Source organism: Microcaecilia unicolor, chromosome 7, assembly GCF_901765095.1.
Source record: "Microcaecilia unicolor chromosome 7, aMicUni1.1, whole genome shotgun sequence".
In the NCBI taxonomy this organism is placed as follows: Eukaryota; Metazoa; Chordata; class Amphibia; order Gymnophiona; family Siphonopidae; genus Microcaecilia; species Microcaecilia unicolor.
This window is the reverse complement of record NC_044037.1, coordinates 200002165-200018856: the sequence shown is the minus strand read 5'-3', so window position 1 is coordinate 200018856 and position 16692 is coordinate 200002165. Positions and strand designations below refer to the sequence as shown.

General features: G+C 40.7%; 1 protein-coding gene across 3 annotated transcripts in view; it reads right to left on the bottom strand.

Moving 5' to 3' along the window:
- The window catches only part of HECW2 (HECT, C2 and WW domain containing E3 ubiquitin protein ligase 2), a 535594-nt gene that overhangs the window by 118914 nt on the left and 399988 nt on the right, over window positions 1–16692 (bottom strand). For all 3 annotated transcript variants that reach the window (XM_030209455.1, XM_030209456.1, XM_030209457.1), the window contains 4 exons: window positions 10424–11845; window positions 8305–8400; window positions 4873–5023; window positions 572–687 (listed from right to left, as the gene is read on the bottom strand). In XM_030209455.1, the coding sequence (XP_030065315.1) occupies window positions 572–687; window positions 4873–5023; window positions 8305–8400; window positions 10424–11845 (1785 nt within the window). The remainder of the gene's footprint in view (window positions 1–571; window positions 688–4872; window positions 5024–8304; window positions 8401–10423; window positions 11846–16692) is intronic.

The window sequence follows — 16692 nt, the reverse complement described above, 5'->3', positions numbered from 1 at the left end:
AAAGCATCAGGCTGTGCAGGGAGCAGAATAATACAGCTTGCAAGTTTCATTATTCCTTTATCATGGGAGTCACTACTGTGATAAAGTATGCAGCAGTAAAATATCATATTTTAACATAACTTAAAAATTTCCCCCCTAAGGGGCCCTTTTACTAAAGGGTTGCCACATGGCAACGGGCTTGCCACACAGCAACCCGGAACTAACGCCGGCCCAATGTGGGTACCGGCGATATTTCCACCCCCAGCGTGTGCCATTTCCAGAGCTAGCTAGTGGAAATATTGGAAAAATATTACCGCCGGGTGCTCCCTCTGAAATGGCCGTCCAGCAAGTGTGAACCTATCACATGGCCATTTCTTTTTTGGGGCTTTTAACCCGCTACAGTAAAAAGAGCCCTGGTGCATAGCATAAACAGCCATTGCTGCTAGCGCAGGGCCCCTTTTACCGCAGCTTAGTAAAAGGGCCCCTTAGTACTTCATAAGTCAACAGAAGAAAACCAGAGTAACACTGGAATGCAATTCTTTATTGAAAAGTGAAACTTTGTGCACACTTCAGGAGACCAGTATGTCCTGACCTGCATTAGCATGGTGAAAGTCAACATCTTCGCTAGCTCCCGTTCCAGTTCCATCTATAATATTTGTGCTTTCTTCAGGCCGGTCATTTGTCATAGTTCGGCGGATACTCTGATATCTGCAGTAGAGTACAAGTAGATCCAAAATGTTGAGAATGGCTGATTGTTCATATCATTGGTCCATAAGCAGTCTGCAAAAAGTTACTTGTTTGAACTTCTGTAACTTTTTCATTTTTTCACATAAAAGGTTGGGGTTCAGACTGTTGTGTTACAAATTGTTTGCTCTCACATAATTCACTAAAAACCTCATTTTTTTGGTGACTTTTTTCAAAACTGAAAACAAAAACTCTGTAGTAAATGAAAAATAAATATTAAAATACTCATCATAAAATATGCAAACCAATCCCCCCCCCCCCCAAATAAAAACAGTGGGCTGGACCGTCTATATTTGTGTGAACATACTTTGGAATATGTTCTATCCTGTATTTGCATTCAAGTTCAATTTATTTGATATATCACAAATTTTCAAAGAGAAATCTAAGCGGTTCACAATAAGCAAATTAAATGAGAGGGTAGTGGGAAGATAGCATGTCATCAAAAGGAAGGATGGGGAAAAGGAAGATTCATAAGGATGGAGGATACTATCCTTCTATTATGCCTGCAAATAAGATGCAACGGAATGGGAAAGCTGAAAGAAACCTCAAGGAGAGGGGAAGGCCAAGGAAAAATAGTGGGCCTTCAATTGAGATTTGAAAGTATTAAGGGACTTCTCAAGATATAAGTATTGGGGAAGGGTATTCCACAATGCAGGGGCCTCCACACTGTAAAAGGTGCTCCTGAACGCATCTGGAAAGACCTGGGAAAAAAAAGGGACTGAAAGAAAGCCCTGGTTTACATGGAATCAAAAGAGAAGGTAAAAAAGAAGGTAGGCCAGAAGAACGAATACAGTAAGCTAAGACACTAACCTTGAAAGGAATCCTATAAGCCACAGGAAGCACTTGTTCTGCAATAAGGAGTGGAGTTACATATAGTCATATATGAAGAAGTTGTACTGCAGTGTTTTGACCAGTTGCAACCGGTGTAGCTGATAAGCAGGCAAACCAAGAAGAGCTAAGTTACAACAGTCAAACTCAGAGCCAGATGCACTAAACCTGAGCCAGCAACGTGGTATTCAAACAGTTATGCATTTGCTGGCAGGCAGTGAACAAATAACTTGCTTATGTGGATGTGTTCAGCCCTTATCCGGAGAAAATCAGGCTGTGAAGGGTAATTTTATAACAGGGTACCTAGGTTAACTGGGCAGGAAGGTGCACCGTGTCTTGATAAAATGCTAGCACAAATCCTGCAGAAGTCATGCCTAGTCGGAAGAACGCTACTATAAATATCTCAAACACTAAACTTAAACATTTCTCCCAAGTTAGTCAGTGGCATTTTCTCTTCTCTTTCTTATAAATGTTCATAACACAACTCCATGTGATAAATGTGGATCTTCAGATTTCATTGACAACATACACCTTCTAGGAAACTTGTTCCAGCATTTTTGGTGTTCATTAATCACATCCTCATTGATCCAACATTAAGAGCAGTTGTAAATATATGTGCATACAATAGATGGGCATGTTCGTATTTTATACATGAGTAAATTGCAACTCCATCAATGCTGTGTTCAAATTCCTCCTATGAGTACACCTACTACACAAATACACACTACCTTGCACTGCATGTACTTTTGGGCATGGTCTAAATTTACAAGAGCCCATTTACAAGCATAAAATAGCATTCTGTGTGTGTGAATGGTTTATACAATTACTTTCAACATACCTACCAGCCCGACTCCAACATCGATCTCCTACAATGTTGTATTCTGAATTGCAGCCAAAAAAAAAACCTCAGATACAAATACAATATAATGTGGTAAAATCCCCCAAAAGCCTCAGGTCTAACAAACACAATAAATAGTCCCTTTTAACAAAGGCCAAAAATCAATCCTCTTTATATATCAACCTAATGATAAAACAAATCTAATAGAGACCACATCTTTCTAAATACTGAAAAGTTCCATCTCTTAACTGCAGCAATTTCTTGATACTTCCTAGTGAGAAACACAGCATTCCAGCACAAAATTATCAAACTCTGGCTCAGAAAAATTCACCTCTGAAGAATATAATGACTGATAAGAAGTCGGAAACTGTGAAGAATAGCAGAGTCCTTAACACTGTGGATCATTTAGGGAGCACCAATCATAGGAACCCTCTATCTACCTGTGAGGGGGTATATAGAACACTGCCCCAAATCGTCCAGAGAAGGAGGGGTCGAGTTGAAAGGATAGAAACCAGGAACTATAAAAAGAAAGGACCAGAATGGGATTTAAGAGGCCTGAAATGGAAAAAGTGATCTCCAAGCATATGCCTTCACTACATACATCTAGCTACTATAACCTGGCTGAGATAAGTCAACCTTTTTGGGGGGATATTTGTGAACCTGGTTCTGAGGCCTGGCTGACCCAGAGACAGTGGAAAAGAACTTTACATACTGTGTTTAGGCATGGTGGTCAAAGGCCATGGACTGTGTTTGGGCCTTGTCAGCCACAAGCCCTGATCAAGACTTTTCCCTCTGAATTAAAGAGACTTTACCTTCTGTTCCTGGACCTGTGAAGCAACAGGCCTCAGGCTTAGTGAATAAAGCATTTACCTTATTTCCCTAACCTTAGATGGCTGTGTTATTTGGAGGCCTATCCTCAACCCTCGCTCACATTATCACACTACACTTCTGCCCCTTCTGATACTGTGCCAACAAGTGACCAGCCTTATTGTTCTTTTGCATAAAAAAGTCTGACCTGCTTCTTTGCTAAGTAAGGAATTGTAAGCATATTTTTTTTCCTGAAGGTTTAAACGTTTGCCCTATAATTAGATAGACAAGTACTCTCCAACTGCTTAATCTCCCTCTCCAATTTAGCCATCTCCTTTTTAAGTTCCTTTGCCTTACCCATCACATAATTTATAATAACCTTGGGGCACACTGAGTTAACAAACCCATCATTTAGTTTAAAAACAGTTCCTCATCTATTACTGTTAGGCTAGATGAGAACAAGTCTAGTGCATTTGTATCAGCTTAAATACAGAATACAAGGTGAAAGGTGACATTTCTTCATGGAACGGCCTCCTGGTGGAGGTGGTGGAGACAAATACTGTATCTGAATTCAAGAAAAAGTACACAGGATCTCTAAGGGAGAAGAAGAGAAAGTAGATAGCATGGACAGGCCATAAGGTCTTTATCTCCCTTCAATTTTCTATATCTTTAGTCTGGAACTAGAGAAATCAGGAACCACTGACCCTCTGGGACAAACAGGTCAGAATATCCAGGCTATGAGGAAGAGACTAACAGACAACAGAAATCCAGATGTTCTCTTCCTTGTGGTTGTCTATGCTACTGCCAGATCCAGAAATACAGAAATAAAGAACATGACGGATACAGTATAAGGACCATTAGGCTCACCTTGTCTGCCAGTTTCATTCTTGATGCAATGCCACAGAACAGTGTTTTACAAACTTGGGCTCACAGTCCAATAGTGGGTCATGGTCCAAATCCCAACTCTTATCTACTCTGGCTATTTTAAGGAGGGAAGGAGGAGGAACTAGACACAACACGTGGCAGTACTGTGCTGCTGACTCTCAGCTCCATGTGGCTCTTTGGAAGCCCGAGCTGTGCAGTACTCATAATTCCATACTGTGTCCCAGTGATTGCCTAGGAACACAGGTGTACTGGCAGTAAGTGGCTCAAAGTGACTGACAACCATGCACAGCTAGGCAGGAATCCACAGTAGCATCAGAAAGTGAGTTACTGAGGGGTGGGAGAGAGAGTAAACAATGGGGACTATATGGGTGGGAAAGCGAGCAATGGAAGTTGTTGGTGATAGGGAATATGAGCAATTAGTGGAGGGGAAGAAAAGGGTTAGAAGTAAGCAATGGGCACAGGGAAATACAGGAACACTGCCAGCTTCAGCACTCATAGCATCTTCTGTTGGCACCAGAAATACAGGGACAGAGCTAAGGTTGTCAGTGCCCCCCATCCTCAAGCCTTATTTTTAACCACACTTCCACCTGGAAGAGACCTGCCTGGTCTGTAAATTCTCTTTTACAGAAGGATGCCTGATCTGGAAAGGGAAGTTTAGCAAGACCTTAAAGGAAAAACATCCTGACACAGAACATAGCTCTTCTTAACCACTTTAACCATATATATTAATTACAGAAGTGCTATTATTATCAAGACATGGTATTATTAAGATCAGTAACACAAGTTCTCACCGCCGGTTCAGCTGTTCCATCTGCTGTATTGAATTTGACCGTTGGAGAATTTGTGGAGCAGGAGGAGCTGTGGGGCGCTGCCAAGTTGTGGTTCTATTAATGTGGTCCACGTAGAAGATCCTGCCATGGCTGTCAATCCGTGCCTCCCAGTCTGGGTAAAAACAATTGTGACAGGATTAACTGTGACTATCACTTCCTGCTCTCTACCTCTGGTGACCCAATTTAGCACATATTTTGCCAATATGTACACTTCTTTTCCTTATTTGACCATGTGAGTATAACTAAGCACCAACATCTGCTCTATCTTATCCCACATTTGCCCTTATACCAGATTGAACAAATACATTTCTCCAGTTTGTTTCTATTTTATCCATATAGCATTTCCAAGTCACTTCTCCATTACCCCAGCTACAAAACTTAGATTGTGAGCACACTAGGGACAGAGGAAGTACCTGCATATGTCTAGATGCACTATAGAAATGATAAGTAATAGTAGTAGTCATAGAATGTGGCATGAAATTGCAGAAAAAGTAAATGATTTTGCCCACAAAGCTTTTCTCAAGCACATTTTTAAAGAATGAAATAAGACATACTTGATTTGCTTTCTAACTCTGTATTCAGGATAACAACTTTATCCTATGTGCAGCTCTAGTGATGACCCATGATCTCCCTTTTTTGTACTGTAAAACTAACACGTTTGGCTTTTATGTTTAAAGATGGTGGCTCAAACGCAGAAATTCAAATTGTTTTTTGGGTGCAACTTGAGATGAACTGATGAAGTAAATCAGCATCTTTTCAGCATGACCATCAGTCTTCTATATACCCAACAGCAGTGTTAATAGTGAAGTAATGCAGTTTCATTGCAGCATCTTATACCATTTCAAACATTAGAAAAGGCAAATCAACAGACATTGGATTAGCATGGCACAGACGCATCTTCTTGCACATACATTGAGTTAGGCTGGGAAATAAGTGTGATTCCCAGTGATAATTGTATCTTATACTAGTGGTTCTCAAACCTGTCCCGGGGGATCACCAGCTAGTCAGGTTTTCAGGATATCCCTAATAACTTTGCATGAGAGAGATTTGCATGCCTACTACCTCCATTAAAGGCAAATCTCACTCATGCATATTCATTATATAATTATGAGTAACTATAATAAAAATTTTTAACATTGCTCCACAAATCTTTTATTAGTATATCAATGTAATATTGTATTAACTATATGGCAATTATCTTGCTTATGAGAAACCTTTAATCATAAACTGCAGCAAGTATATCCGATCTTACTTCTCTCTTTGAATGAAGGAAAAGACTTCAGATACTCGGCTTATCGTTGTAATTCTTCAACCAGAACTGCCGTGCAAACTTCCTCATCAGTCATAAAAACCTCCATTCAGTGAATTTTATTTTATAATTATTTTTTCTTAATTTTCTTATTTTTTTCTTTCAATTCTTATTTTATGGCATAATATTCCTATATATCTCCCACATTTGGAAACGTAAAAATCAAGGACACATCTCAATTTTGAAATGATTCACATCAGTTTGCTCAACTGAGCGCCTCTGTTTCACAGCTTGCTTCCTCAGGAGACAAACCGCCAGCCATTCACATTTTGTGTCCTGGCTAAGTCAGACCTGAAAGAATATGTCCAGGACACAAAATGTGAATGGCTGGTGATTTGTCTCCTAAGGAGACCCCCTAATTATTAAGCCTCATCCATCCTGCCGACACCAAAATTCTTCAGTCTTGAGATAGATTTGCATACCAAGGAGGCAGAGCAAGTAACTCTCTCTCTTGCATATTCATTCTCCCGGGCTCTTAATTGGCTTAACAAGCTAATCAGCATAACAGCATTTAACAAGTAATAATGAGCACTAACTGGCAATATTTAGAAATTACATGCACAACTTGCTAAGTGTATTCTGAAATGCAGAGCGCCTAAATTCTAATACGCGCAGCCAAAAGGGGCATGGTTATGGACGTTTCATAATTTACGTGCGCTGTTATAGAATACCTCTGTGCCCAAATCTGCATGCCGGTGTTAACACCAAGTAAAATGTGGCCTAAATGGACGTGACCAAATTTAGTCATGTGGAGAGGCACTCGGTGTATTCTATATACAGTGTTCTATAAATTTTAGGCATACTTTAGAGAATACACCTAGGTGTATTTTTTTTTTTACTGTGTAGAATGTTTCAGGCACCATTTGTAGAATCTTGCCCATTGTGGGTATCCTGAAACCTGACTGGCTGAGTGTGCCCCAAGGACTGGGTTGAGAAGCACTGTGCTATACGATATACACAGATACAGCTGATCCTGCCCCTACTCCAACCCCAGAAATGCTTATCATATATCATCTAAAAGTAAGTGTTATGTCTTCTTAGTACCTATTTTATGAATGTATACACCAGGGAAATTATATAACTGCCTCTTTTAGCATATAAAATGCTGTTCTACGAACCCACTTTGCTTATAAAATTATTCCTCTCTAAGGGGGTCTTTTACTAAGGCATGTGTTTTTAGTGCACGTTAAAAATGGGCACATGCTAAACACTAGAGATGCCCATAGGAATACATCGGCGTCTCTAGTGTTTACCGCATGGCTATTTTTAGCACCCACTAAAAACACTAGCGCGCCATAGTAAAAGACCCCCCCAAGTTGAAAAATTGGTCCAGCTCCTCAAAGGATCATGTTCCTAAAGACCCCCCGATATTCAAAAACATTAAACTGGCCAGGATTGGCACCCAGCTGGTTAAATACCTCATAACCAACTATCCAGTGACATTCAGCAGGGGATAAGATGGCTGTCTCCCGCTGAATATTGCCAGTTAGTGGATAGCCGGTTATATCCGGGAATATAACTGGTTATCTGCTGAATTTCAACCCCACTTTAGCGGCTATATTTGGCCACGTGAATTCATGGGATATTTTGGGCCAGTATGAACATAACTGGCTAAGTCTGAATATTGACTTAGCTGGCTATGTTCAAACCAGCCAAAAATAAACCGGATATTCAACGCCAGTCACTGGAAATGGACTGGCACTGAATATCCAGGTTTAGCTAACTCCCGCGGTCTGAATATCAGCCCCAGATATGCCATGGAGTTTTCTATTTACCTTTACACAGTATCACAGCACCGGCTACATTTAGCAAATGTCTGCTCACATCACAGTATCAGCAGCTATCCTTTTCTGCCTCTTCTACAGTATCATTATTCCAGATAAGAAATCCCTCTCCAGCTGTTCATCAATTTCATACAGGGATCAGGAAACACTATTGGCATAACATGCTACGACCATTGTAGCTAACCCAAATCCAGTGCACTAGGTGTCGTTCTCTCTACAGAATGCAGTGCACTAGGCTTCTAGCACTCCTGGAGCAGTACAAATGCTGAAGAGCTACATTAAGATTAAATAATTCATTACTTGGTGGGAGAGCCTCATCTACTCTCTGGTATCTGCTAACATCATGCCGGACTGAAGGCAGTGACCTCAAGGGCTGGTGACCATTTGCTTGAGAACCTAGAATAAAGGTACAGAAATTTTTTATATAACATGCAACCTGTAAGATTTATTTATCTTTAAATGGGTTATAGAATGTGCCAGATCCCTCCAGGGTGGTTTTAAGGTGCTCTACAAATACAGCAAGTAATATATATGAAATTAAAAAAAAAATCATGCTAAAATATCCAACTGGGGGGGGGGGCAGGGGGTTGGGGTCCAAGACTTGCTTTGAAGATGCAAAATGAAAGGTAGATCCTCCCCTTGAGAAATGCAATAAATATACACTATTTTATATGGAGAACAACTTTCAAGAGTCATTTACCTTTGTAAGTCTATCTATTCAGGTAAATAGGTTGTCTGAAAATTGCCCAGGTAGAAGTAGGCTCAAAGATACTTCTATCTCCAAGTAAAAGAGGCAGGTTTGAGGTACAGTTAGGTAGCAGAACATAATAACAAGCATATTTTTGTATTTTCAAAATTATAAGACCTTTTTACTCAAGTGCAGTAAGTGCAAAGCCTGTGTGGTAACTTCAGGTGTGTGGCTAGCATCTGCTCTGCAGTTACCACACAGGCCTGACACAGTAGATACATTGGTAAATAGCACGTTAAGTGAACTGGCACTACCTGCTGAAGCATTTACCACAACCCAATCGTTTACTGACCCCAAATCCGAATATTACTCCCCCCCCCCCACTTCCCACCCCTCCTAATAAGCATTGTCCTCCCCAATCCCCTCAAGCAGAATCACCATCCACCAAAGCAGTACAATCATCATCTGAACCTCTCCACCCCCCCACCCCCCCCGAAACCCCTCCCCGTACCACTTAGTAGGAATTTCTATGGTGGTATAGTGATGGGGGTAGGAGCAATCTTCAGACGCTCTTGACCTATTGCCTTCTGGGTTCAAAATGGGGGCTTGTTGCGTGTGGTTTGAAACCGGAAGGCAAGGTGCTAGGAGCTTCTGGGCATCACTCCTGTCCCGTTTCCATGATGTTATACTTGGAGGATTAAGGGGTGATATTGATACTGCTTGGAAAGAGGATCTGAGGTAGGATGAACCTTATACTGCTTGTAATGGGGATTGAGGGGATGAGGTTGATACTATTTGGGAAGGGGATCAGAGGGAGTGGAGATGATAGGGAAGAGGATTAAAAGGGTCAAGATGCTACTAAAGGGGATTCAGTAATGTATTTATTTATTTTTACAGCAGCCATGTTTACTGCTGCCACTGGAAATGTACCTGATTACCATGTCCCAACTATAAGCACTGTCCACACCTTACCTCTGCCCATAACTCACCACATACTGCACTAAGCAGTTAGTGTGGGACTTTTATTGCTAAATCTCGCCCAAAAGGTGGTTTGTGGCAGAGTAGGTCTCAATTTCGTTGGTAGGTATGTACAGACATAGAATTGAGTGACAGATTCAGTCCCACTATTTAAGTGGGAGAAGAATTATAGGGAGAATCAGTGGCTCTCTTGTGTAAACACTGAACAGTGAACTGGGATATACAATGTCCAATGAAAGCAACCCCACAACAGACCAGTTAAACAAAATTTGTCTGTAACTCCTTAACATGTAAGTACACTGCTATGACCACTAGATCTGGGGGTGCAGAAACTGCATTTTGCAGGTAGGGGGCACCAAAAGCAAAGAAATAAATGCTTGAAAAACCATTACAGAAACATACTGTATGTAGCGTGGATCTTGGACCAAACATGCACATTTGAATTAATGACTGAATGTTTATCATAAGAGCATATTATCATACTTGTTAGGATACTGTCAAACTCTGTTTGGTACTACTGGCTGAGTTTGCAATAACCTGCAAATACTGTAAACTAAAAGCTAGTCTTCAGTCATGGGCCACAAGGGATGAACATTCTGAATATTTTACATACAAGACAAACATACATGAAGGGTTGTAGACCACCAATTTATAAGTAGCGACCTTTGTTTCTTAAGGTAAACCACTGATCATGCTGAAAATCTCATCTTACAGTTGTCTTTTCTAAATTCCATTGTACATCAATACTATTACCTGAACTAGATCCTTCTTCTTGAGATGTTGCTCCATTTATTTCCCCAGAAGATGCTTGTGCAGCTCCACTTTCATCCTCTTGAGATAAGCTCCTTACTGCTGCTGCTGCTGCAGCTGCTGCTGCTGCAGCTGCTGAAGCCTGCAAGCCCCTCCGCTGCCAGATGTCATGGTCCTCATTCCCTTCAGGTAATTCTTCTGCTGCCTTATTCTGCTGTTCTTCTTCGTTTCTGGTGACAACATTCACCGCGGGCAGAGAGCCAGGTGTGTACATGGAAAGCTGTACCTCTGCAATAGCAGCTGCCACAGCCCCATTCCCCAGGTCTACAGCACAGGCATCATCTTCCTCATCCTTTGAGGAAAATGCATGTGTCTCAGAAAATCGTGAGCTTTCAAAAGAAGAAAAGCGCGTCTCAGCTGAAGAGAGGCGAGTAGTGGCACTGCCATTGCAGGAGCTATCAGCCCCTTCAGCATCACTCTCCCCTTCTGGTCGAGTACTGGCCTCACTCACACTTTCCGTGCGTGTGGGATCACTCTGCTCATTTTCTGAGGACACCTGAGAAGGTTCAGATCCTTGACCAATGGATTCAGTTTCCAGAACACCTCTCCTGTTGTCACAGTTGGTGGTCTGGTCAGCATCTTCAGCTGCTACTTCATAGGCAGTCTGATCTGCCTCCTGGCAGCCACACAAGTCACTGATGGTCTGCTCCTCATCAAGGCGAGTCTCTTGATTACTTTCATCTTCTTCTCCAACTGTCCCTAGCAAAGGGAGGTTAATGAGAAGCCCTTGAAGGCTTCCTGGAGGGACATTTGAGGTCTGTGATGGTATTTCTAATGCCATTGTTTCACTATTCCGTACACAACTTTTGCCTTGCGTTATGGAATCTGATGGGCAGTTTAATGTATCCTCTTCAACTCCACTTGTAGCACCATTAAGCATCATGAGACCTGCTCCATCTAATAAGGAAGACTGAAAGGCAAGATCCTGACAGAATTCATGGTCCTCCTCATCAGAGTCAATATGAAGCATGGCATTAAGCCTGGTATCCGTAGGGAAGCTACTCCGTAGCTTTGGTGATGCACCCAATGAACAACTGGTAGCAGCAGATGTCTCATCTTTGGGATTAGAACTATTTTCAATTGCATCCAGGTAGTCATTTAGGGAATCCTGGCGATCTCTAGTTGGTGATGTTCTTGAAACACTGAAGGATGCCTCATCAGGGTCTGTTTCTAAAGCACTGCTAAATCTTAAGGAGTTCTCTGAAGTGCCATTTCCGGCAGGCTCTCCAGGGACTGGGCCATTTGTACAGACTGATGTTGTCTCATGATGTCCCATTGGCATGTCTTCATCATCTGAGGGGCTTCCAAGATCCCCATTTATATTGTTGGCTTCAAGCAATGTGCCAACTGTCTCTGGAGAAGCATCTGTGTAAAAATAAGGAAAGAAAACTGATAAACATATACAATCTATTTGTTCTAAAATTCCTGCGTACTGAGAATGAATGCTACTAGTATCATAGTTATAAATCTTTTCACTCTTGTATTTAACTAACTATAGATACAGCTTAAATTTTACAATAACAGTTAATCTCATAAACATAAATATAAACATTCTTTAAAGCTGCCAGGAAACAGTTTTCTTTTGACTACCTTTCAATCACTATAGTTCTTATGCACACAGCACTTACCCATTTAAAGGGCAATTCTATTGCAAGGTTTCTAATAAAGAAATGAAGGCACCTATTTTCCTTTATAGAATACCAGTGTAACTGGGTATTTAGGTGTTTAAAAGGTAAGCACAAAGACTCACACCAGCCCTACAGCCGCTGTAAGCGATTGTGCCTAAGTGTCAGAGATATGCCCATAACTTACAGTATTCTGTAAGTTACATGTATAAGTGGGACCCCACTATGTGTACACCCCCCCCCCCTTGCTATGTAATTTAAATAGGTATTTGCAGAATAGCACTTAGGTAGAATTTTGCCAAGTATGTATGTAAGTGCCTATATTCTAAACATTTATGCACATACCCCCAGATTTTATAAAAGTCGCTAAAAATTGCACACACAAATTTGGGTGTGTGCCAAATTTAATTGAATAATGAGCTAATCAATGACAATTGGCTTAACAAGCAATTATTGGTGGTAATTGGATTTAATTAAAATTTATATGTATACATTTAGGCATGAGTCCAAAGAGGGGGCTCAGCCATGGGAGGGATCAGGGGCATTCCCACAATTTGTGTGCATTGTTAAACAATAACGAGGATCCATGCCTAATTTAGGCAAGGGAATTTACACCAAGGTTTCGTTGGTGTAAATGGTTGTGCATAATTTAGTTGCGGTTCCTGGCGCTAAGAGCTAGTCTATAAGAAGGCAACTAACTTTAAGTGCCATTTATAGAATTGCGCTGATTTTTTAGGTGCCATTTATAGAACTTAGTCCATAATGGGCATGTAAATGTTGGTGCTTATTTTACAGAATTGTCTCCTACCTGCATCTAGGCCCAGTTCATTTTGGCATCATAACATAGCATAACATAACAGCTGAAAACAGTCAACACTATAAGCTTTTAGAATAGTGGGAGAAAAGCAGGATGCATGAAGCAATCTGTTCTTTTTTTTATATATATCTTCTATATTTATATAAAAGGCAACCCCAACGTTCTGAAGCCTCCACGGAAGTTGAGGCGCCCGAGATATCCGGTGTGCCCTGGAGTGTCTGCACCGCCCTCGCGTCAAAACGTCATGATGCGTCAAAACGTCATGACGTCGAGGGCGGAGCTATTGACACTCGAGGGCCGAAACGGCCCACAGCGAACAAGGCAGCAAGTAGCTTCGAGGGACGGAGGGAGGGCGAACAAGGCAAGTAGCTTCGAGGGACGGAGGGAGGGGGCCCCTTGCTAGCGCCCGTTTCATTCTGCTCAGAAACGGGCATTTTTTCCTAGTTTTATTTATAATTTTCATCCAAATTTAACAACTCACAAGAGAAGATTACAATATGAGAAAATTTACAATATCTCTAATATCTATTACAATTGAAATGTTTACACTCTACTTTCGACCAGAAATATAAAGTAATAGGATCCAAGAAGAGAACAGGAAAAAAAAAGGAGAAAGTTTTTTACAGTGGGGTTGTTGTTACCAAGTAAACCTTCCCTAAGCATATCATACAGTATGGTCTGGTAATCCTACTACTACATTCACATCCTCTTTTGAAACTAAAAACTCCTCTAACTGTTTAGGATCAAAAAACTGAAATGATTTGGCTTAATATGATACTCTGCATATACAAGGAAATTTTAACATATAATTTGCTCCAAGTGCCAGAGTCCTCTGACGTAGTGCTAAAAAAGCACTACGTCTTTTTTGGGTCTCTCTAGCCATATCAGGGAATATTCTTATTTTAGATCCAAAAAAAGTAGATTCTAAATGTCTAAATGAAAGTCTTAAGACTGCGTCGCGGTCCATTTCTAAAGCAAAAACAACCAAAGCAGTCAACCTCTGAGAAATTACTTCCAAAGATGATTCAAGAAATGATGTCAAGTTCATCGCTTCTCCTCTGTTCGGTTGGAGAGTCTCTGAATTTGATTTATTTTGTAGATATTGTACCCGAACAATAGGAGGTAAGGAATCACTTGGCATTCCTAATACCTCAATCAGATATTTTTTCACCATATCAATCGGGGAAATTAAGGGAGATCTTGGAAAGTTCGTGAATCTCAAATTAAGTTTTCTTGATTTATTTTCAAGATATTCTAAACGTCGTAACATATAATTTTTATCCCTAATTGAGGTTTGACTGATAACTTCCAAAGATTGCATTTTCTCTCCCAATTGTTCTATTTTAGAAGTATGTTGATTAGTTGTCTGTGCTTGCTGGAGGGCAACTTGAGATAACAACTTTATTTCAGCTGAGTTCTTTATTGTTTGTTGTTGTAAAGAGGAATGCAAGCAGCAGTTTGATCCCAAAGTGACTCTAATGTCACCAGGGCAGGTTTTTTAACACATTCCGCTTGAAAAGCAAGAGGGGGGGCATTAGCAATTTGCCTCAGTGTACTTAGAGTCTGCTCTTCCACGCCCTTGATGTTAACACTGCTGAAGAGAGGCTCCCTCCATGCTCTCTCAGCTCCTCTGTGGGAAGCTGTGACACAGCACTTTCTCCAGCTTCCAACCCTCTTGGTTGCGGGGGAGCCGTGTGCATGACAGGGCTGAAAGAAACCCCGTCTACACTGTCGGCCAGCTCATTAGTTGCGGCTCCGATAGCAGGGGAAGATGTTTGACTCGAGCCAGAGACCACACCAAATTGCTCAAGCGTGGGCTGCTGTAGAAGGTGGGTTCCACTCGGAGTTGAGGGATTAACCCGAGTTTTCCCTCTCCTTTCCCCCACAGTGATAGGGAATCAAAGCCCTCTCGCAGCGTTCTGAAAGAGTAAGTTGAGCACATCTGGTACAACAGCTCTCTAAGCGGCCATCTTGGATCTCCCTCTGAAGTCTCAAGCAATCTGTTCTGAACACAACTCAGTTACAAGTTAGGGCCCTGTTTACTAAGCTGTGCTATAGGCATGCTAGCATTTTTAGAACACACTAAAAATTAGCGCACGCTAAAAACGCTAGTGCACCTAAGTAAACAGAGCCCAAAGACGTCTTTTTTTTTAAATTCTTTATTTATACTTTTTAACAATCATAATAAATCCTTATGAATGATAATACACGAATTAGTAATCCAAATACAAAATTCTAACAATTCCACAAGTGTATTCTACTATCGATCACAAATTTAAGGTAATGGTCCAAGAATATTAGAAGAATTAAAAATACTTAACTATAAGCATAATCACAAACAAATTAAATCAAAAGAGCAAGTTACATCTCGAGCGGCTGCCTCAAGTTGCCATACAGTGTTACATGTGAGACTAGACTTCTACATTTACCTCCTCTCTGCTTAACAGAAATTCCTCCAACTGTTTCGGGTCAAAAAATTGATATTGCCTACATTGAAATTTTATTCTACATATACATGGATATCTCAAAATAAAGTCTGCACCTATTGCTATTACTCTAAGAAGTAAAGATAGAAACTTTTTACGCCTTTGTTGAGTATCTCTAACCAAATCAGGAAACACCCTAACCTTTGATCCCAAAAACATAGAATCCAAGTGTCTAACGGAAAGTTTAAGGACTGCATCTCTATCTAATTCCAACGCAAATGTCACCAAAAGTGTAGTTCTTTGAGTTATAACCTCCAATGAAGACTCAAGGAATGCCGTAAGATTCATTGCTTCTTGTGTTTGTTGATTTTCAGATAATTTCACATCTGTTTGTATATAATAAGCTCTAGTTATGGGAGGCAAGGAATTCTCCGGCATTCCCAGAGTCTCCATTAGATACTTCCTGGCCATTTGAATTGGGACCATCAAGGGGGACCTAGGAAAATTTAAAGACGTCTTTTAAGATGGAAAAAATTCAACAGATTCTCCCAAAATCCATGGGGAAAATATCAGATTTGATACCACAGTATCTCAGGAAAATCTAAAAAAAAGTCTGGTTTCAAACTTATCAAAACCTAGAATCCTTGGCCAGTGGCGTACCTAGGGTAGTTGACACCCGGGGCCGGTCATTTTTTAACACCCCCCCCCCTCCAAAATCTAGTACTAGGCATGCCGAGAATACAAAACACTCGGGACCTATAGAGCAATTCTAGCATACCATAAGCAGTAATTTCTACAAGTCACACAAGGAAAAGGAAAGCATCTTAAACACTACAGTGAGCACTAGAACATCAATTCACCTACTGTAAAACGAAACCAGGCAGAATAACACAGATCGTCCATCTTACACAGTCAATGCCAACCGAAAGCCATGTCTTTTTCACAAACACAGATACACCCTAATCCACTATAGAATAAGCAATAATAACCTTTCTATTTAGACAAAAATTAAACTGAACCCCCAAGATGCCAGACTCTGCATACAATGCAACACCACAGAAACAGAAAATGTCCCCTAGTACTGTGCAAAATATAAAGACAGCAGATGTAAATTTGAAAAAACTAACAAGTACCAATCACCACTTTACCAATTAACAAATAGAAATAAAACAAATATAGAAAATAAAATAATACCATTTTATTGGACTAATACATTTAGCTTTCAGAGGCCAAAACATCCTTCCTCAGGTCAATACAGTATAGAGCTGTTACAATATCCTATCCGGACCTGAGGAAGGGGGTTTTGTTCTCCGAAAGTCAGCCAAAATGTATTAAAATTAGTCC